Source organism: Ranitomeya imitator, chromosome 1 (genome assembly GCF_032444005.1).
Source record: "Ranitomeya imitator isolate aRanImi1 chromosome 1, aRanImi1.pri, whole genome shotgun sequence".
In the NCBI taxonomy this organism is placed as follows: Eukaryota; Metazoa; Chordata; class Amphibia; order Anura; family Dendrobatidae; genus Ranitomeya; species Ranitomeya imitator.
Window position 1 is genome coordinate 54,775,385 of NC_091282.1, and position 19,748 is coordinate 54,795,132.

General features: G+C 44.4%; 1 protein-coding gene across 1 annotated transcript in view; it reads right to left on the reverse strand.

The window, feature by feature from the left end:
- The window catches only part of LOC138657607 (CD5 antigen-like), a 175,348-nt gene that overhangs the window by 25,599 nt on the left and 130,001 nt on the right, over positions 1 to 19,748 (reverse strand). Inside the window, exon 3 of the mRNA XM_069745351.1 lies at positions 9,950 to 9,976. Within this exon, the coding sequence (XP_069601452.1) occupies positions 9,950 to 9,976 (27 nt within the window). The remainder of the gene's footprint in view (positions 1 to 9,949; positions 9,977 to 19,748) is intronic.

Sequence of the window (19,748 nt, forward strand, 5' to 3'; positions counted from 1 at the left end):
ACCTGAGAGCTGGCTGGACCACTGACCTGGAGGACACAGCACCCGGCTGGGGACTGCTTATAAGAACTGTGAGTAAACTGTGGAAACTGCACCCTGCTGTGTCCTCTGAATTATTACTGCGTCACCTGCCCTGCATCACAACATTTACTGTCATTGACTTGAACACCATGATTGCCCTGGGGCCCAGCTCTACCCGTGGGGAGCAATAACAACTCTTCTGCATCACCATCGGCCCCAGCGGTCCCCTTAAGCAGCATCGGCCACTCATTGCCAAACACCACGGGTGGCGTCACGAACAAATCCCCTATAAACTTTATTTACCCTTTAATTTCATCATTTTCATTGGACGTCCAAGGCCACGGACCGGGTTGCTGCTGCCGTGACCACCCCCTTAAGAACCGTCGGCCCGAGTACCCCAGGGCCCTAGCGGTCGCTCCATATGCATCTGTGGGGGCCATCATGGTGCATATAGGAAGCTGTGGGTGTCGTTATACTGCATATAGGGGGCCATGGTCACATCATACTGCAAATAGGGAGAAATCATACAGCATATGGGAGGCTATTGAGTCCAGATATACAGATATAGATCATAAGGTCAGATGGTGTAGCAATATTTGATAGGAGATGGCAGTGTGGTGGCTAAGTTCTTTAAGAGGGACCGTATAGGGGTCATATTTTGTGCAGGGAGCACAGTGAAGGGTAATTATTGTTCAGGGGCACTTTTGTAGGACAGATATCAGTGTTAGATACTGCTATTTGTAAGGGCCTCATGTTGGGATGTGTTAAGCTCGTGTTGGGAATGATAAGCGTGAGCATGGTTAGTGGACCCACTGTGCCATGGACCAAGGAGAGCCTTGAAGTGCCACCCCAAGACTGACCCCGCATGCACTGAAACTGATAGTGCCGAGACCCGAGGAGAGCCCAGGGAAGCGTAACCACATGCTACACAAGGACTGACCTCAGGCCCACGGCAGCTGACCCTCAAGAAGGTATGCAGACACTGGCAGGTTTGGCTGGTTTTCAGGAACAAGTAGGACCCAGTTGGACGGACAAGAAGGGAACTGCAGGAGCGGACAGGCAGGAAACCGCAAGGGCGGACAGGTACAGAACTGCAAATGCAGGCAAGCAGGGAACCTGCGGTTCTCATGGGACACACAGGAGCAGGTTAATACCAGATACATACAAGGATACGTACAGACAGGACAGACTGGACCAAGTTCACACCAGACCAATACAAGGACAGGTACTCACAGAACGGAGAGAGTCAGGTTCACAATTACAATGACGTAGCAAGTGTACACACAAGTCACTAATGTTGCACAGAGGCAACAGTTTAGAGATAGGTACTGATACAGACTACACGTTTTAGAGATAGGTACTGGTACTGACTACAGGTTTTAGAGATAGGTACTGGTTCTGATACTGCAGGTTTTAGAGATAGGTACAGGTTCAGACACAGGAAATTTAGAAAAAGATCAAGACTCAGATACAAACAGTTTCAGGGATAGGTCCTAATTTAGACAATGACAGACACGGCTACAGATTGAGGGTTAAGGCCTGGGTATTCAGCACCCAGGGTGACAGAAACAGGAAATGACTTGGCAACTCAGCAGTTGCAAGCACACTGAAAGCCAATGTTGCTCAGGCACCTCCCAATAGGTGGGGGTGCCTTAAGTACTAAGCGCTTCCCAACAATTGGTTGAGAACACATTAGGATTGTGGCCATTGTTTCTTTAAGAATCAGGAAGTGAACGTGCGGGCACCTTAAGAATGTAGCCAGGAAGCATGCACAGCAAGCAGAAGACCAGGAGCTCACTGCATGGCCGGGAGTGGTGAATATGTCAGTGACCTCCCATCCCCCACCATGCAGGGATGCAGGCATTGGTACTACATAAAACTGGAGAAGATGGAAGTTTGAAAAGAGGAGCTGTGCAAGTCCAAAGTAATCATGGCCATTGGATCAGATGATTGGATCAGATGGAGATGAAAGGGATGAGAATGACTCCAAATAGAGATGTTGTCACCTATAACAGGGGTGTCAAACTGCATTCCTCGAGGGCTGCAAACAGGTCATGTTTTCAGGATTTCCTTGTACTGCACAGGTCATAATTTAATCACCAACTCATTATTTGTGTAGGTGATTAAATTATCACCTGTGCAGTACAAGGAAATCCTGAAAACATGACCTGTTTGCAGCCCTCGAGGAATGCAGTTTGACAGCCCTGACCTATAATACACCTAGGTGTAAATGTTTGTTTGCAAAGCCACAAAAAGAGGACTATAAGTCCTCCAAAAATTCAATAATTAATACAGCAGAAAAGGGGCAGCAGTGCCTACCTGCCCAGGTCTCCGAATAAATGCAGCAAACCCATGTTGCAAAGATGGTGGCAACACAGGTGTATCTTGATAGTGCACTTGTTCGGAGACCTGGGCAGGTAGGCACTGCTGCCCCTTTTCTGCTGTATTAATTCTTGAATTTGTGGAGGACTTATAGTCCTCTTTTTGTGGCTTTGCTATTAAGTTTAGTGTTAGAACTCGAAAGTGTGAGGACCCTTGAAGTGGGGTTGTGAGCTTTCATATCTTTGTCAAAATATCGACCAATACCTCACATATTTATATGTATTTAGTGCACTTTATTTTTCAGGGTGCAGCCAGGCTTAGCATGTTAGGTCTTATATACTGGGGTGTCCACATGGGATACATTTAGATAATAAATGTCAATAATAGGCTGTAAACCAGACACTGTGCATTACCTGCATGTGAACAGAGTCCTATACAAGACTCTATTGTGCAATCATATACTAAGCAGTCATCCCCTCCATGAGTTGGTAGGCGGTGAGTGGCTGTCTTATCAGTATTTTGCACCTGTGTTGCCGCCATGTTTGCTACATGGGTTTGCTGCATCCTGATAGTGCATTTGTTAGGAGACCTGGGCAGGTAAGCATTGCTGCCCCTTTTCCTGCTGTATTTATAAATGTTTATTTGCCTGCATCTGTTCAGTACTGTGGTTCTTGTGTCTTGTTCAGTCTCATGATCACTCGTAGCACAAACACCTAGCATCTCCTTACTATTGTTATAGTGGTTTCCAGTCTTGGGATAACTTTATGTGACTGCAGACTTCTGAATATTCACAGTATGTGCACCACATCCTGTCAGGATTCTCAGTGCTCAGCGCTGAAACAAGATATCATATGACCACAAGTATGCAATATGCATATTCTTGACACATTCCAACTGTACATGTGTGGTCTCGCTCAGTTCACTTGTATTGTGCGAGGCCATGCATGTCTAGTTGGAATGTGGCCAGAAGTATTCAAATCACATATTTGTGGTGGTCATATGACCGCTCTCCGCACCAGAGAGTCCTGACAGCATTGTTATGCTTAGACAACCCATTTAAGGACATACTGGGAGGTTCATGTGATTTTAATGTATATTGTGAGGGATATCCTGATATTGCAATTGATTGTTGTACTAAGCTTAGTGCTGTACTCATGATGGTTCTGGTGCTGTATTCTTGTACTGTTGGTGATTCTGATGCTGTACTCATGTACTCATGGTGGTTCTGGTGCTGTATTCTTGTACTGTTGGTGATTCTGGTGCTGTACTCATGTGCTGATGGTGGTTCTGGTGCTGTTTTCCTATACTGATGTTGGTGCTGATGATGTATTCATGTACTGATTTTAATTCTGGTGCTGTATTCATGTGCTGATGGATATTCTGGCACTGCATTCAAGTGTTGCTGGTTGTTCTGTTGCTGTTTTCCTGTACTGTTTGTGGTTCTGGAACGTTATTCCTACATAGGAAACAGTGATATGTTCTATATATCAACTGTAACATAGTTAGTAAGTAAGGCCGAAAAAAGACATTTGTCCATCCAGTTCAGCCTATATTCCATCATAATAAATCCCCAGATCTACGTCCTTCTACAGAACCTAATAATTGTATGATACAATATTGTTCTGCTCCAGGAAGACATCCAGGCCTCTCTTGAACCCCTCGACTGAGTTCGCCATCACCACCTCCTCAGGCAAGCAATTCCAGATTCTCACTGCCCTAACAGTAAAGAATCCTCTTCTATGTTGGTGGAAAAACCTTCTCTCCTCCAGACGCAAAGAATGCCCCCTTGTGCCCGTCACCTTCCTTGGTATAAACAGATCCTCAGCGAGATATTTGTATTGTCCCCTTATATACTTATACATGGTTATTAGATCGCCCCTCAGTCGTCTTTTTTCTAGACTAAATAATCCTAATTTCGCTAATCTATCTGGGTATTGTAGTTCTCCCATCCCCTTTATTAATTTTGTTGCCCTCCTTTGTACTCTCTCTAGTTCCATTATATCCTTCATGAGCACCGGTGCCCAAAACTGGACACAGTACTCCATGTGCGGTCTAACTAGGGATTTGTACAGAGGCAGTATAATGCTCTCATCATGTGTATCCAGACCTCTTTTAATGCACCCCATGATCCTGTTTGCCTTGGCAGCTGCTGCCTGGCACTGGCTGCTCCAGGTAAGTTTATCATTAACTAGGATCCCCAAGTCCTTCTCCCTGTCAGATTTACCCAGTGGTTTCCCGTTCAGTGTGTAATGGTGATATTGATTCCCTCTTCCCATGTGTATAACCTTACATTTATCATTGTTAAACCTCATCTGCCACCTTTCAGCCCAAGTTTCCAACTTATCCAGATCCATCTGTAGCAGAATACTATCTTCTCTTGTATTAACTGCTTTACATAGTTTTGTATCATCTGCAAATATCGATATTTTACTGTGTAAACCTTCTACCAGATCATTAATGAATATGTTGAAGAGAACAGGTCCCAATACTGACCCCTGCGGTACCCCACTGGTCACAGCGACCCAGTTAGAGACTATACCATTTATAACCACCCTCTGCTTTCTATCACTAAGCCAGTTACTAACCCATTTACACACATTTTCCCCCAGACCAAGCATTCTCATTTTGTGTACCAACCTCTTGTGCGGCACGGTATCAAACGCTTTGGAAAAATCGAGATATACCACATCCAATGACTCACCGTGGTCCAGCCTATAGCTTACCTCTTCATAAAAACTGATTAGATTGGTTTGACAGGAGCGATTTCTCATAAACCCATGCTGATATGGAGTTAAACAGTTATTCTCATTGAGATAATCCAGAATAACATCCCTCAGAAACCCTTCAAATATTTTACCAACAATAGAGGTTAGACTTACTGGCCTATAATTTCCAGGTTCACTTTTAGAGCCCTTTTTGAATATTGGCACCACATTTGCTATGCGCCAGTCCTGCGGAACAGATCCTGTCGCTATAGAGTCCCTAAAAATAAGAAATAATGGTTTATCTATTACATTACTTAGTTCCCTTAGTACTCGTGGGTGTATGCCATCCGGACCCGGAGATTTATCTATTTTAATCTTATTTAGCCGATTTCGCACCTCTTCTTGGGTTAGATTGGTGACCCTTAATATAGGGTTTTCATTGTTTCTTGGGATTTCACCTAGCATTTCATTTTCCACCGTGAATACCGTGGAGAAGAAGGTGTTTAATATGTTAGCTTTTTTCTCGTCATCTACAACCATTCTTTCCTCACTATTTTTTAAGGGGCCTACATTTTCAGTTTTTATTCTTTTACTATTGATATAGTTGAAGAACAGTTTGGGATTAGTTTTACTCTCCTTAGCAATGTGCTTCTCTGTTTCCTTTTTGGCAGCTTTAATTAGTTTTTTAGATAAAGTATTTTTCTCCCTATAGTTTTTTAGAGCTTCAATGGTGCCATCCTGCTTTAGTAGTGCAAATGCTTTCTTTTTACTGTTAATTGCCTGTCTTACTTCTTTGTTTAGCAACATTGGGTTTTTCCTATTTCTAGTCCTTTTATTCCCACAAGGTATAAACCGCTTACACTGCCTATTTAGGATGTTCTTAAACATTTCCCATTTATTATCTGTATTCTTATTTCTGAGGATATTGTCCCAGTCTACCAGATTAAGGGCATCTCTAAGCTGGTCAAACTTTGCCTTCCTAAAGTTCAGTGTTTTTGTGACTCCCTGACAAGTCCCCCTAGTGAAAGACAGGTGAAACTGTACAATATTGTGGTCGCTATTTCCTAGATGCCCAACCACCTGCAGATTTGTTATTCTGTCAGGTCTATTAGATAGTATTAGGTCTAAAAGTGCTGCTCCTCTGGTTGGATTCTGCACCAATTGTGAAAGATAATTTTTCTTGGTTATTAGCAGAAACCTGTTGCCTTTATGGGTTTCACAGGTTTCACTTTCCCAGTTAATATCCGGGTAGTTAAAGTCCCCCATAACCAGGACCTCATTATGGGTTGCAGCTTCATCTATCTGCTTTAGAAGTAGACTTTCCATGGTTTCTGTTATATTTGGGGGTTTGTAACAGACCCCAATGAGAATTTTGTTACCATTTTTCCCTCCATGAATTTCGACCCATATGGACTCGACATCCTCATTTCCTTCGCTAATATCCTCCCTTAAAGTGGACTTTAGACAAGACTTTACATAGAGACAAACCCCTCCTCCTCTACGATTTTTACGATCCTTTCTAAACAGACTGTAACCCTGTAAGTTAACTGCCCAGTCATAGCTTTCATCTAACCATGTCTCGGTTATTCCCACTATGTCAAAGTTACCTGTAGATATTTCTGCTTCTAGTTCTTCCATCTTGTTTGTCAGGCTTCTGGCGTTTGCGAGCATGCAGTTTAGAGGATTTTGTTTTGTTCCAATCTCCTCACTGTGGATTGCTTTAGAAATGTTCTTACCTCCCATCTGAGTATGTTTTCCTGGGTCTTCTTTGTTCAAGTCTAATGTTTTTCTTCCCGTCCCCTCTTCTTCTAGTTTAACGCCCTCCTGATGAGTGTAGCGAGTCTTCTGGCGAATGTGTGTTTCCCAGGTTTGTTGAGGTGTAGTCCATCTCTGGCGAGGAGTCCATCGTACCAGTAATTCACACCGTGGTCCAGGAATCCGAATCCTTGTTGTCTGCACCATCGTCTTAGCCAGTTGTTTGCATCAAGGATCCTGTTCCATCTCCTGGTGCCATGCCCGTCTACTGGAAGGATAGAAGAAAAAACTACCTGTGCATCCAGTTCCTTTACTTTCTTCCCCAACTCTTCAAAGTCTTTGCAGATTGTCGGTAGGTCTTTCCTTGCCGTGTCATTGGTGCCAACATGTATCAGAAGAAATGGGTGGACGTCCTTGGAGCTGAAGAGCTTTGGTATCCTATCGGTCACATCCTTGATCATCGCACCTGGAAGGCAGCATACTTCTCTTGCAGTTATGTCCGGTCTGCAGATGGCTGCTTCTGTGCCTCTCAGTAGTGAGTCTCCCACCACCACCACTCTTCGTTGCTTCTTGGCTGTACTTTTTGCTGTCACTTGTTGCTGTGTGCCCTTTTCTTTTTTGCTTGCTGGTATTGCTTCATCCTTAGGTGTGCCATCTTCATCCTCTACAAAGATTTGATATCGGTTCTTCAGTTGTGTGGTTGGCGATTTCTCCATGGTCTTCTTGCTTCTTTTGGTCACATGCTTCCACTCATCTGCTTTTGGAGGTTCTCTGACACTTTTTTCACCTTCTGTGACCAGTAGAGATGCTTCTGTTCTGTCTAGAAAGTCTTCATTCTCTTTGATGAGTTTCAAAGTTGCTATTCTTTCTTCCAGACCCCGCACCTTTTCTTCTAAAACTGTGATATCTATAATATAACGCTGGGAGCGTCACTCTGTCCGAAGCCTTTATAGACTGCGCAGGTACAAGCGCCGGCGCAGTCTAGCCCCCACAGAGTGACGCTCCCAGGAGATCGCGGTATGCGTAAGCACTGAACGCATACCGGGATCTCCACCGGAGAGTCAGGGACCGCCAGGAGGGAGGGTAAGTATATTCACCTTTCCCGGTTCCAGCGCTGCGTGCGGCTCCGTCTCCCGGCTCCTCTGCTCCCGGCTCCGGAAAGCGCGGACTGCGCAGGTGCCGATTCCTGCTGCCGGAATCGGCGCCTGCGCAGTCCGCGCTTTCTGGCGCCATTTTCTTGAAGACACACTCCGGCTCCACTGCAGGTGTGTCTTCAAGAAAATGGCGCCGGAAAGCGCGGACTGCGCAGGCGCCGATTCCTGCTGCCGGCGCCATTTTCTTGAAGACACACCTGCAGTGGAGCCGGACGATAGGTGAGTATGGTATTTTTTTTTTATATGGCAGCAGCAAGTGGGGGCATACACACTGGAGCGTCTTATGGGGGGCATATAATACAATGGGTGGCGCAGGATGGGAACAGCACATGACAGAACGGGCGCAGGATGGCAGCAGCACATGACAGAACGGGCGCAGGATGGCAGCAGCACATGACAGAACGGGCGCAGGATGGCCGCAGCACATGACAGAACGGGCGCAGGATGGCAGCAGCACATGACAGAACGGGCGCAGGATGGCAGCAGCACATGACAGAACGGGCGCAGGATGGCAGCAGCACATGACAGAATGGGCGCAGGATGGGAGCAGCACATGACAGAACGGGCGCAGGATTGGAGCAGCACATGACAGAACGGGCGCAGGATGGGAGCAGCACATGACAGAACGGGCGCAGGATGGGAGCAGCACATGACAGAACAGGGGAGCAGGATGGGAGCAGCACATGACAGAACGGGGGAGCAGGATGGGAGCAGCACATGACAGAACGGGGGCGCAGGATGGGAGCAGCACATGACAGAACGGGCGCAGGATGGTAGCAGCACATGACAGAACGGGCGCAGGATGGCAGCAGCACATGACAGAACGGGCGCAGGATGGCAGCAGCACATGACAGAACGGGCGCAGGATGGCAGCAGCACATGAAAGAACGGGCGCAGGATGGGAGCAGCACATGACAGAACGGGCGCAGGATGGCAGCAGCACATGACAGAACGGGCGCAGGATGGGAGCAGCACATGACAGAACAGGGGAGCAGAATGGGAACAGCACATGACAGAACGGACACAGGATGGGAGCAGCACATGACAGAATGGGCGCAGGATGGCAGCAGCACATGACAGAACGGGCACAGGATGGGAGCAGCACATGACAGAACGGGCGCAGGATGGGAGCAGCACATGACAGAACGGGCGCAGGATGGCAGCAGCACATGACAGAACGGGCGCAGGATGGGAGCAGCACATGACAGAACAGGGGAGAAGGATGGGAGCAGCACATGACAGAACGGGGGCGCAGGATGGGAGCAGCACATGACAGGATGGGAGCAGCAAATGACAGAATGGAGGCGCAGGATGGGAGCAGCACATGACAGAACGGGGGCGCAGGATGGGAGCAGCACATGACAGAACGGGGGCACAGGATGGGAGCAGCACATGACAGGATGGGGGCGCAGGATGGAGCAGCACATGACAGGATGGGGGCGCAGGATGGAGCAGCACATGACAGGATGGGGACGCAGGATGAAGCAGCACATGACAGGATGGGGACGCAGGATGGAGCAGCACATACCAGGATGGAGACCATATACCAATATAAATGCTCGCCACCCGGGCGTAGAACGGGTTCAATAGCTAGTTTCATTATATTAGGATCAGCGGTCAGTCCATTTCAATGATTGCCTTATGCAGCTGAAATACTAGAATTGGTCCTGGGGTTACATACATATAACATATATAAACCATATTGAAAATAAAGTAAACAAGCTGACAGACTGGTTCAGAAGGGGAGAGGACCTTGCCCTCACGGTCTAACAATTTAATTAGTTAATGTTTTCAAATTAAGTAGAAAAATGTCTAACGCTCACCTTCGAATCTCTGTTCTGTTGAGAATAAAATACGGCAACAAAAGATTTCTAAATCATTGCATTATTGTTTTCTTTACATTTTACGCAGCGTTCCAACTTTTTGGGAATTGAGATTGTAAATAATATGGATAACGAAAACTTGTAGAAGTATAATTAGACATAGAATACTGACCTGAAAATGCAATTCCGAAAAATGAGGCTAAAAAAAGACAAGAAAATACAGATTAATGTAATATCTTATAAACACACCATCCATCCACTGTATAATATACACATATCTACTATCATCAGAATGAAAGGGGTCTACGGTCTACCATTTAGGAAAAAACAAACAAACAAAAAAAAAAAAAACACTACATACTTACATTCCGATGTCTGTCACGTCCCCCGGCGTCAGCTTCCCTGCACTGTGTCAGCGCCGGCCGGATGTAAAACAGAGCACAGCGGTGACGTCACCGCTCTGCTTTACGGCCGGTGCTTACACAGTGCGGGAAGCTGACGCCGGGGGACGTGACAAACACCGGAATGTAAGTATGTAGTGTTTTTTTTTTTTTTACATTTACAATGGTAACCAGGGAAAACATCAGGTTACTAAGCGCGGCCCAAGGACTTCGGCAACGTTGGTCGCTGGAGAGCTGTCTGTGTGACAGCTCTCCAGCGACCACACAACGACTTACCAACGATCACGGCCAGGTCGTATCGCTGGTCGTGATCGTTGGTAAATCGTTTAGTGTAACGGTACCTTTAGAAATATTATGGTTGCCGACTGAACAAGCTAGCTGGTTCAGATTAATATCTTTTGTCTATTCCAAAATTAGCTAGAGAATCGCATAAATAACAATTACTTTAAATAGTGACGCTTCATTAACAGCAGCAGGTTTTTGAATTCTGCACTGCCGAATTGTATCTCCATCAGAAATTTAAGCAAACCCCCAATATAACTGTACATAAAAGGATTATTGTGTACTCACCCACCAGTAGCAGCTCCGCACCCTTCATGGCTCCAGATAAGGACTATAAATCTCTGACGTGGAATAAAACTTTATATGTTGAGGACACACGCGGACTCAGCACATTTACTGCTGATCTCAAATAATAGAAACCTAATGATTTGGAGAACTTGTTGACGATAAATTTCATTTAAAAAAATCTATAAATCGTAGAGAGGAGAACAATATTGATGGTGCTGCTAATATGAACATACAGTAATGACAACGTGGCACATTTTCAAAGCCATATTAGTGCCATCTTGTGTCTCCCACCAAGCATGTACAAAGGCAGAAACGTACGTACAGCTCCTGTGTTTTATTCCGTGTCATGTGTGGTTATATGTAACCTCCGACAACTGGACAGATCTTACAAATTACTGCGGTGGTGGGAAGCAAGGGATTGGTGTGCATCAACACATTTTGGAAAATATATGCCTTGGGTCTAAGAAGCTCAGACAGGATGTGTAAGAGGAATGATGTCTGAAGTTATGAATGCAGAGCATAAAGAGGTAACACACTGAGCTGCTGTGTTATTAATCCCTGAATTATAGGGAGCATGCATAGCCATGACCCTTGGATGTGTACAAAGTGCGGTGTGCTGTAGGAAGAAGTCATGAAGACGCACAAATAACAAAAAGGTAGTAGGTGAGGGCTGAGCTATGCTTGTCAATTGGTGGCGCAGTACTTGTCCGAAGGAACTCGTTATGGCCAAAGAAGACGCTACATCCTGGTCCACAATCGTTGTAGTTTGCAACAGGAGGAAGAGTTTAGCCCTTTTTGGATTAGAGAGACACTCTTACAAAGAGACTGTAGGAATCGTCAACACATAGGGGAGTGTGCTGAGGTTTATTCCTGCTAGTAAGGACCAAGATGTATGCAAACACGAGATCTAAACTACATTGTTGCTGATTATAATGCACTAAGAAATAAAAGTGCTTACAAAGATGAAGGTTCTTGGCTAATTCATGTGTGCCCATCAACCATGGCAAGGTGATCTCATGTATGCATATATCTTGGTCCTTACAGAGTGCTGTCGTGTCCCCCTTTTTTGCATGCTATACAGTCATTGCTGCTTGCACCTGTTCACACTATATGGAGGTGCTGGTCAGGTTTTTTTTTTTTTTTTTTGCACTTTGCCATTGGAGGTTGTGACTGCTTCCTTTCTGACTCCGCACTCCTCCCATCAGCCCAAGGGTGCTTTAATTTAGTGCTGGTTCTTTCCTACCCATTTAAAATTGTAGGTTTATAACCCAAGAGAGGCATGTTTGCCCAATTAAATTGTAGGCTTGTAGCCCAAGAGAGGCTTCTTTAGGATGGTAGGATCCATCTTGCTGTGGCTGATGGGCACACATAAATTAGCCAATTTATGCGCTAAGAGCCTTCAGTATTTTTTTTTCTTAGTACATTTTATTAAGCAGCAATGATCTCATGTTTGCATTTATCTTGGTCCTTAGGCCTCTTTCACAAGTTCAGATAATTCTGGAACCGGAGAAATCGGTACTGGAGTTATCCGTGTCCATGTGTCCGTGTGCTCACGTAGCACATCAGTGTGGCACACGTGCGGCAGCCGTGTGCCGCCCGTGTGCCGACTGAGGACCACACGGACTGTGCAGGAGACAGAGCTACAGTTAAGCGCTGTCCCCTGCTTTTGGTGCTGAAGCCGGCATTCATTCCTTCTCCCCAGCAGCGTTCGCTGGAGAGAAGAAATGAAAAATCAAGGTTTTTTTTGTGTGTTAAAAATAAAGTTTGAGGGTCACCTCCCGCCTCCCATCCCCTGTGCGCCCGCCCGCTCGCCGAGAAATACTCACCCAGCTCCTGCGATGTATGCTCTCAGCGCTGGCAGCAGGTCCTGTGTGAGCGGTCACATAGTACCGCTCATTACAGTGATGAATATGCGCATATTCATCACTTTAATGAGCGGTACCATTTAAAAATAACAAAAAGGAAAATGGGTCACTGCAAAAGTTGGGGCACCCTGCATGGTTAGTACCTAGTAGCACCCCCTTTTGAAAGTATCACAGTTTGTAAACGCTTTTTGTAGCCAAAGTCTTTCAATTCTTGTTTGAGTGATTTTCATCCATTCTTCCTTAGAGAATTCTTCCAGTTCTGTGAGATTCCTGGGTTGTCTTATATGTACTGCTTTAGAGGTCTAATCACAGATTTTCAATGATGTTCAGATCAGGGGACTGTGAGGGCCATTGTAAAACCTTCAGCTTGCGCCTTTTGAGGTTGTCTATTATGGATTTTGACGTGTGTTTTGCATCATTATCCATTTGTAGAAATCATCCTCTTTTCAACTGCAGCTTTTTTACAGATGGTGTTATGTTTGCATGAAGAATTTGTGGAAATGTCATTGAATCCATTCTTCCCTCTACCTGTGAAATGTTCCCAATACCATTGGCTGCAACACAACCCTAAAGCATGATTGATCCACCCTCATGCTTTATGGTGGCCGAGATGTTCTTTTACTGAAATTCTATGTCCTTTTCTCTCCACACATACCTTTGATCATTGAGGCCAAAGATTTCTATTTTAACCACATCGGTCCACAGGATTTGCTTCCAAAATGCATCAGGCTTGTTTAGATATTCTTTTGCATACTTCTGACGCTGAATTTTATTGTGAGGATGCAGGAGAGTGTTTCTTCTGATGACTCTTCCATGAAGACTATATTTGTGCTGGTGTCTCTGAATAGTAGAATAACTCCAGAGTCTGCTAAATCTTTCTGAAGATCTTTTGCAGCCAAGTTGGGGTTTTGATTTGCCTTTCTAGCAATCCTATGAGCTGCTCTCACTGAAATTTTGCTTGGTCTTCCAGCTCTTATCTTGACCTCCATTGTTCCTGTTAACTACCATTTGTTAACTACTGTACATTTCGAACCAAAGAAAGGGCAACTTGAAAATGCTTTGCTATCTTCTTACAACCTTCTCTTGCTTTGTGGGCGTCCACCATTTCCATTTTCAGAGTGCTAGGCAACTGCTTATAAGAACTCCTGACTGCTGTTTTTTGGCACAAGGTTAGAGGAGGCTGAGTTTTTATTAATCTAGTAAATTTGCATCACTTAGCCATTCCTAATGATGATAGTGGAGAAGCCATAACCCTAACAGGCTAATTAAGGTCTGAAGCCTTGATCAAAGTTATCTGAGCACACAAATCTCCATGGCTGCCCAAACTTTTGCATGGGCCCATTTTCCTTTTTGTAATTCTTAAAAAGTTAAAAATTACAATATATTTTTTTAACCTAAAATACAAAGGAAATGTGTCATCTTTACCTGTAGGCCTATTAGAGATCATTTAATCTTCAACTTGCTTTACTGTTCACAATAACAGTAATTTTGACCAGGGGTGCCCAAACTATTACATGTCACTGTAACTGCAATTTTTGGGAATCAAAATGTCAAAGTTTGTTAAAATTCCAAAAGATTCGCTCATCATCTCTAGTGCTTAGGGTTTTGGTTTACATTTTAATTTTCACATATTTTCTGGGAAAGAAGAAGTGGACATCATGTCTCCTCTCTCCTCTGTGCCCATTTTATTTTCAGTTCCCGTTTTCTTTTATATAGAAAAGTTTAGCAGTTTTCGTTAAAGTGCATGATCTTATGATAATCGGGCATGATTGTATCATCTATTATTGGGCATTACATGAATTATGTCAGATTTCAATTATATGTGAAACTTGGAGTAGCCCTTAGTGACACTCGACCTGTGTATAGTGTAAAGGATAATTGCCTCTCACATAATATGTAGGCAATATATTGACATGTATGTCGTATGTTGGACTGGGGTACGCTGTGCCCACCAAAAAAAGAAGGTGTTCTGTGTGACCACCTTACACCAAAGTGTATAATGACCTTACATTGAGGAGTAACACCCCACCCATCAGTTGGCATGAAGCTCTGGTCCATCAACTTTAACAAGTTTTCTATGGGCAGAATAAAAGTCAAAGAGGAAAGCCAATGAATTCCATTAAAGGGTTTTTCAAGCTTGATAAGCTGTTCTCAAGATTTATGCCCCATTTTTGCTGGTATGGATTCCCTAAATGCGGGTGAAAGTGCCTTGATTGACAGCTAGTTTCAGCCTTTACTCCGGGATATGTTACAGTTAGTAAGTTAAAATGTAAAGGGAATCTGTCACCGCATGTGACCTATATAAACTATTAATGTGGTCACATAGGTTATAGACTGCTGAGAACGGTCCTCCCTCTGTTATACATGAAAGGGGGAGTTGCCAGTGTGATGTGCAATGGTTACCAGTAGTGATGAGCCAGTATTCTCAATGCTGGGGTTTTCCTGAGCACGCTTGGCTGACTTCCGAGTATTTATGACTGCTCGGAGATTTAGTTTTCATCGTGGCAGCTGAATAATTTACAGCTACTAGCCAGCCTGATTACATGTGGGGATTCCCTAGCAACCAGGCAACCCCCACATGTACTCAGCCTGGCTAGTAGCTGTAAATTATTCAGCTGCCACGATGAAAACTAAATCTCCGAGCAGTCATAAATACTCGGAGGTCACCCGAGCATGCTGGGGAAAAGTCGAGCAACGAGTACACTCGCTCATCACTAGTTACCAGTGTTATGTGTAATGGTTACCAATGTGATGTAATGGTTACCAGTGTTACCAGTGTCATGTGTAATGGTTACCAGTGTTACGTGTAAGGGGTACCAGTGTTACCAGTTTGATGTGTTTTGGTTACCAGTGTTTCCACTGAGATGTGTAATGGTTACCAGTGTTTCCAGTGTCATGTGTAATGGTTACCAGTGTGATGTGTAATGGTTACCAGTGTGATATAATGGTTGCCAGTGTCATGTGTAATTGTTACCAGTGTTACGTGTAAGGGTTACCAGTGTTACCAGTTTGATGTGTAATGGTTACCAGGGTGACTAGTGTGATGTGTAATGGTTACCAGTGTTGTCAGTGTGATGTGTAATGGTTACCAATGTTACCAGTGTGAAGTGTCATGGTTACCAGTGTGATGTGTACTTGTACCAACAATTGCTCCACTATTTCCTCTCTGACCTTAATAAGTCCCCACTCATCATAAAATAAGGAAATCTGATGTCGGACCCCTGCTCCTGTGCTATCCTGTTTATAACAGTTTAGCAACATTACTGAATGCTTCTTTAGCGGTAGGTCCCTATGTTGCGAACCACAAAATTTCTCTGGTCACCTCTAGCTCAGGAATGTTGGCCTCAGGGAATACTACCTCCTCATTTCCCATCATTACACAGAATAGAAGCCCGTCGGACTCTGAGGGTGGGGAGACATCTTTAGGGCCAACTCATCTCTTACCTGAGCAATCGAGGTCTCCGCCTCTGCAGTAAATCCTGGACCACGCCGACCTCATGGGACTCAGTACCTCGGCCTGTCTCAGTGATCACTTTAGCCACGGGATAGTATTCAGCATCCCCGTGGATGCAGCGGATGCCACTTTCTTCCCAGGGATCAATTGGAGAGGGAGTGTGGCTATCAAAAGGGTCACCAAACTCCCTGAGTCTAGTAGTCCAGTCATTTGCAGACCATTCACTTTTACAGGACAAGCTTGGGGCCCCTAGCCAGGTAGACAGTCCACACTGCAGGCCGGATATGCATAGAATGAACCCCGGCGTCCCATGCTTCAGTCCATTTGCTTTGTGGTCAGGGGACAATGGACATCTATATGACATGGGCCAAGACACCTCCAATAAATTACATCTCCCGATGTGACCCTCGGCATGACCTTCGCTGCCCCCTTGGACTTTGGATGCCCCACCCCCTTTTTAGCACCTGACCCCTGATGGGATCCCCTGGGAATGCTGCCCACACTTCTAACACCAAATGTAACAGTGCTAGTCACTTTGGTAGCGATATGAGGTGTGAGAGGAACCATATCTATTTAAAAGTCCCACAGGAAAACTTCACTACAGCCTTTGTCTAGCACAAAGTGAAACATAAAGTAAAAAGTCCATACAATAGTGCTAGTTTGCCTACTTGGCACATGTCACGATCCATTTTTGGATTTGTGGCAGCTCTGGTTTCACTATGTAGCTTTTCTCCTTTCAGGCAAGCTGGGGTTAATGTCAGTTTCCCCTACTGGCAGCCTTGCTAGGTCCAGTTCCAGTTGCTAGGTCAGCTGGATATATATTGGTGCTTCACACCACACGCTCAGGAGACTGGAACATTGGGTGGAACGAGGAGGGGTATTGTATTTATTTACTTTTAAAATCAGTTACTGGTAGTCATAATAGAGTTTGGAGGACCATGAGTGGTGTATTATATTGTATGGAAGACCATGGGTGGGGTATTATATTGTATGGAGGACAATGGGGGGTGCATTATATTCTATTGAGGACCATGGGGGGTGCATGATATTGTACAGAGAACCATGGGGGGTGCATTATACTGTATGGATGATCATGGGGAGAGCATAATATTCTAATGAGGACCATGGAGTGTTCACTATAATGTATGGAGGACCATCAGGGGTGCATTATATTGTATGGAGGACCATGGGGAGAACATAATATTCTAATGAGGGCCATGGAGGGTTCACTATAATGTATGAAGGACCATCGGGGGTGCATTATATTGTATGGAGGACCATGGGGGTGCACTATATTGTGTGTATTGACGCCCACCGAGGAATCATTGATAGTGAAACGCGCGCCGGGGCCTCTTCCACGTCTGGCTTATAGATTGGTACTGCTATTATCATTTAAGCATTATTCTTCCCCTCCCCGGTGTACATATTCTGATGTTAGAGATTTTGGTCTGTGGCAATTATGTTTGCATGTAATGTGGTTATATTGGCGGTGGCTCCATATATTTTATTTTATTGATTGGATTCCATTGTATTTTTTCCATCCATCTACTCTCTCCTTTGCACTTGCATACCTATGTGAGCCATTGCCCAGCCTCATAACTGTGCCTACATCTCCTTGCTATCTCTCCTTGTACTGGGCTTTTATCAATGGACACTTAGGTGTCACTATACCTGTTACTACCTTCTGTATGTATTTTAATGATTATTCCCCTTTTTTGAACTGTCTATTAATAAAAGTGATTATATTTAATGAAAGCTTGCTCTGTGATTCACTTGTTTGTTTTGGGTAACATTTCATATTTGATGTGATAGAGCAATTATTTAATTTTTTAGCCGTCTTTTGGTAAATATATTGTGTAGAGGACCATGGTGGTGCATTATATTCTATGGAGGACCATGGTGGTGCATTATATTCTATTGAGGACCATAGGGGTGCACTATATTGTGTAGAGGACCATGGGGGTGCATTATATTCTATTGAGGACCATAGGGGTGCATTATTTTCTATGTAGGACCAAGGGCTCTGCATTATATTGCATGGAGGGTGCATTATATTGTGTGTAGGACCATGGGGAGTGCATCATGTGGTGGGGTCACCATTCTTTGCCTTGGGAGTTGAGGTGGGGTACAGTAGGGTCATTATACTGTGCATGTGGAGGATTTCACCATGGGGGTATCATACTGTGTTTGGGGGCAATTTTGTTGGCATCATACTTTATGTGGGCAATGATAGAGGAATCTAGGACTTCAGCAGGAGTAAAATTACTATGTAAAGGCTGGAAAGTTGTGAGATATGCTCTTCTGTGACCACAGCAATTTTTATTTTTTGGGGAGCGTGGGGGGTCCCAATTAGAACGTCTGCTATGGGGCCCCATGATTTCTATGTACGCCACTGAACAGCACAGTTGGTGTCTGGTTACATGATTGTGGGAATTGCTAATGGGTTATCATAGGCTCAACATGGAAAAAAAATATTATATTCAAGCAATATTTTACATAAATGCCAGAAAAGTACAACCATAAGGTTACTTACCTGGCAAAATAAAAAAGCAATAGGTCTTGGAACGTGGAAACATAAATAGTTTTTTTTCTCCCATAAACATGAATACAAACTTTATACATTTTGTTTTGCTGACAAATGGCCAAAGTTGGACTATAGGGAGAGCAAAATGAGTGAATGTCCAGGGAACTTGAGTACCCAACTGACTTCTGCTGCTTATTAGCTCAGGAGAAAGTGTTATCAAGGACAAGGCAGCTGAGATCTCTCTGTCAGGCCGGGGACACACACAACGTATAAAAAAACGGTCCGTTTTTGACGGAGGAGAATCGCAAAAATTTTTACAAAACAGTGATCCGAGTGCAGTGCGAGGATGCGACTTTCTCGCATCAAATGATCCGTGTGACATCCGTATGGCATCCGTACTGCGTGTTTTTATCGCAGGCTTGCAAAACCAACATACGCCAATACAAGGGATCCATGTGTCAAAAACAAACAAACATATATACTGTCTCTATATATATATATATATATACAGTTAGGGCCAGAAATATTTGGACAGTGACACAAGTTTTGTTATTTTAGCTGTTTACAAAAACATGTTCAGAAATACAATTATATATATAATATGGGCTGAAAGTGCACACTCCCAGCTGCAATATGATAGTTTCCACATCCAAATCGGAGAAAGGGTTTAGGAATCATAGCTCTGTAATGCATAGCGTCCTCTTTTTCAAGGGACCAAAAGTAATTGGACAATGGACTCTAAGGGCTGCAATTAACTCTGAAGGCATCTCCCTCGTTAACCTGTAATCAATGAAGTAGTTAAAAGGTCAGGGGTGGATTCCAGGTGTGTGGTTTTGCATTTGGAAGCTGTTGCTGTGAGCAGACAACATGCGGTCAAAGGAACTCTCAATTGAGGTGAAGCAGAACATCCTGAGGCTGAAAAAAAAAGAAAAAATCCATCAGAGAGATAGCAGACATGCTTGGAGTAGCAAAATCAACAGTTGGGTACATTCTGAGAAAAAAGGAATTGACTGGTGAGCTTGGGAACTCAAAAAGGCCTGGGCGTCCACGGATGACAACAGTGGTGGATGATCGCCGCATACTTAATTTGGTGAAGAAGAACCCGTTCACAACATCAACTGAAGTCCAGAACACTCTCAGTGAAGTAGGTGTATCTG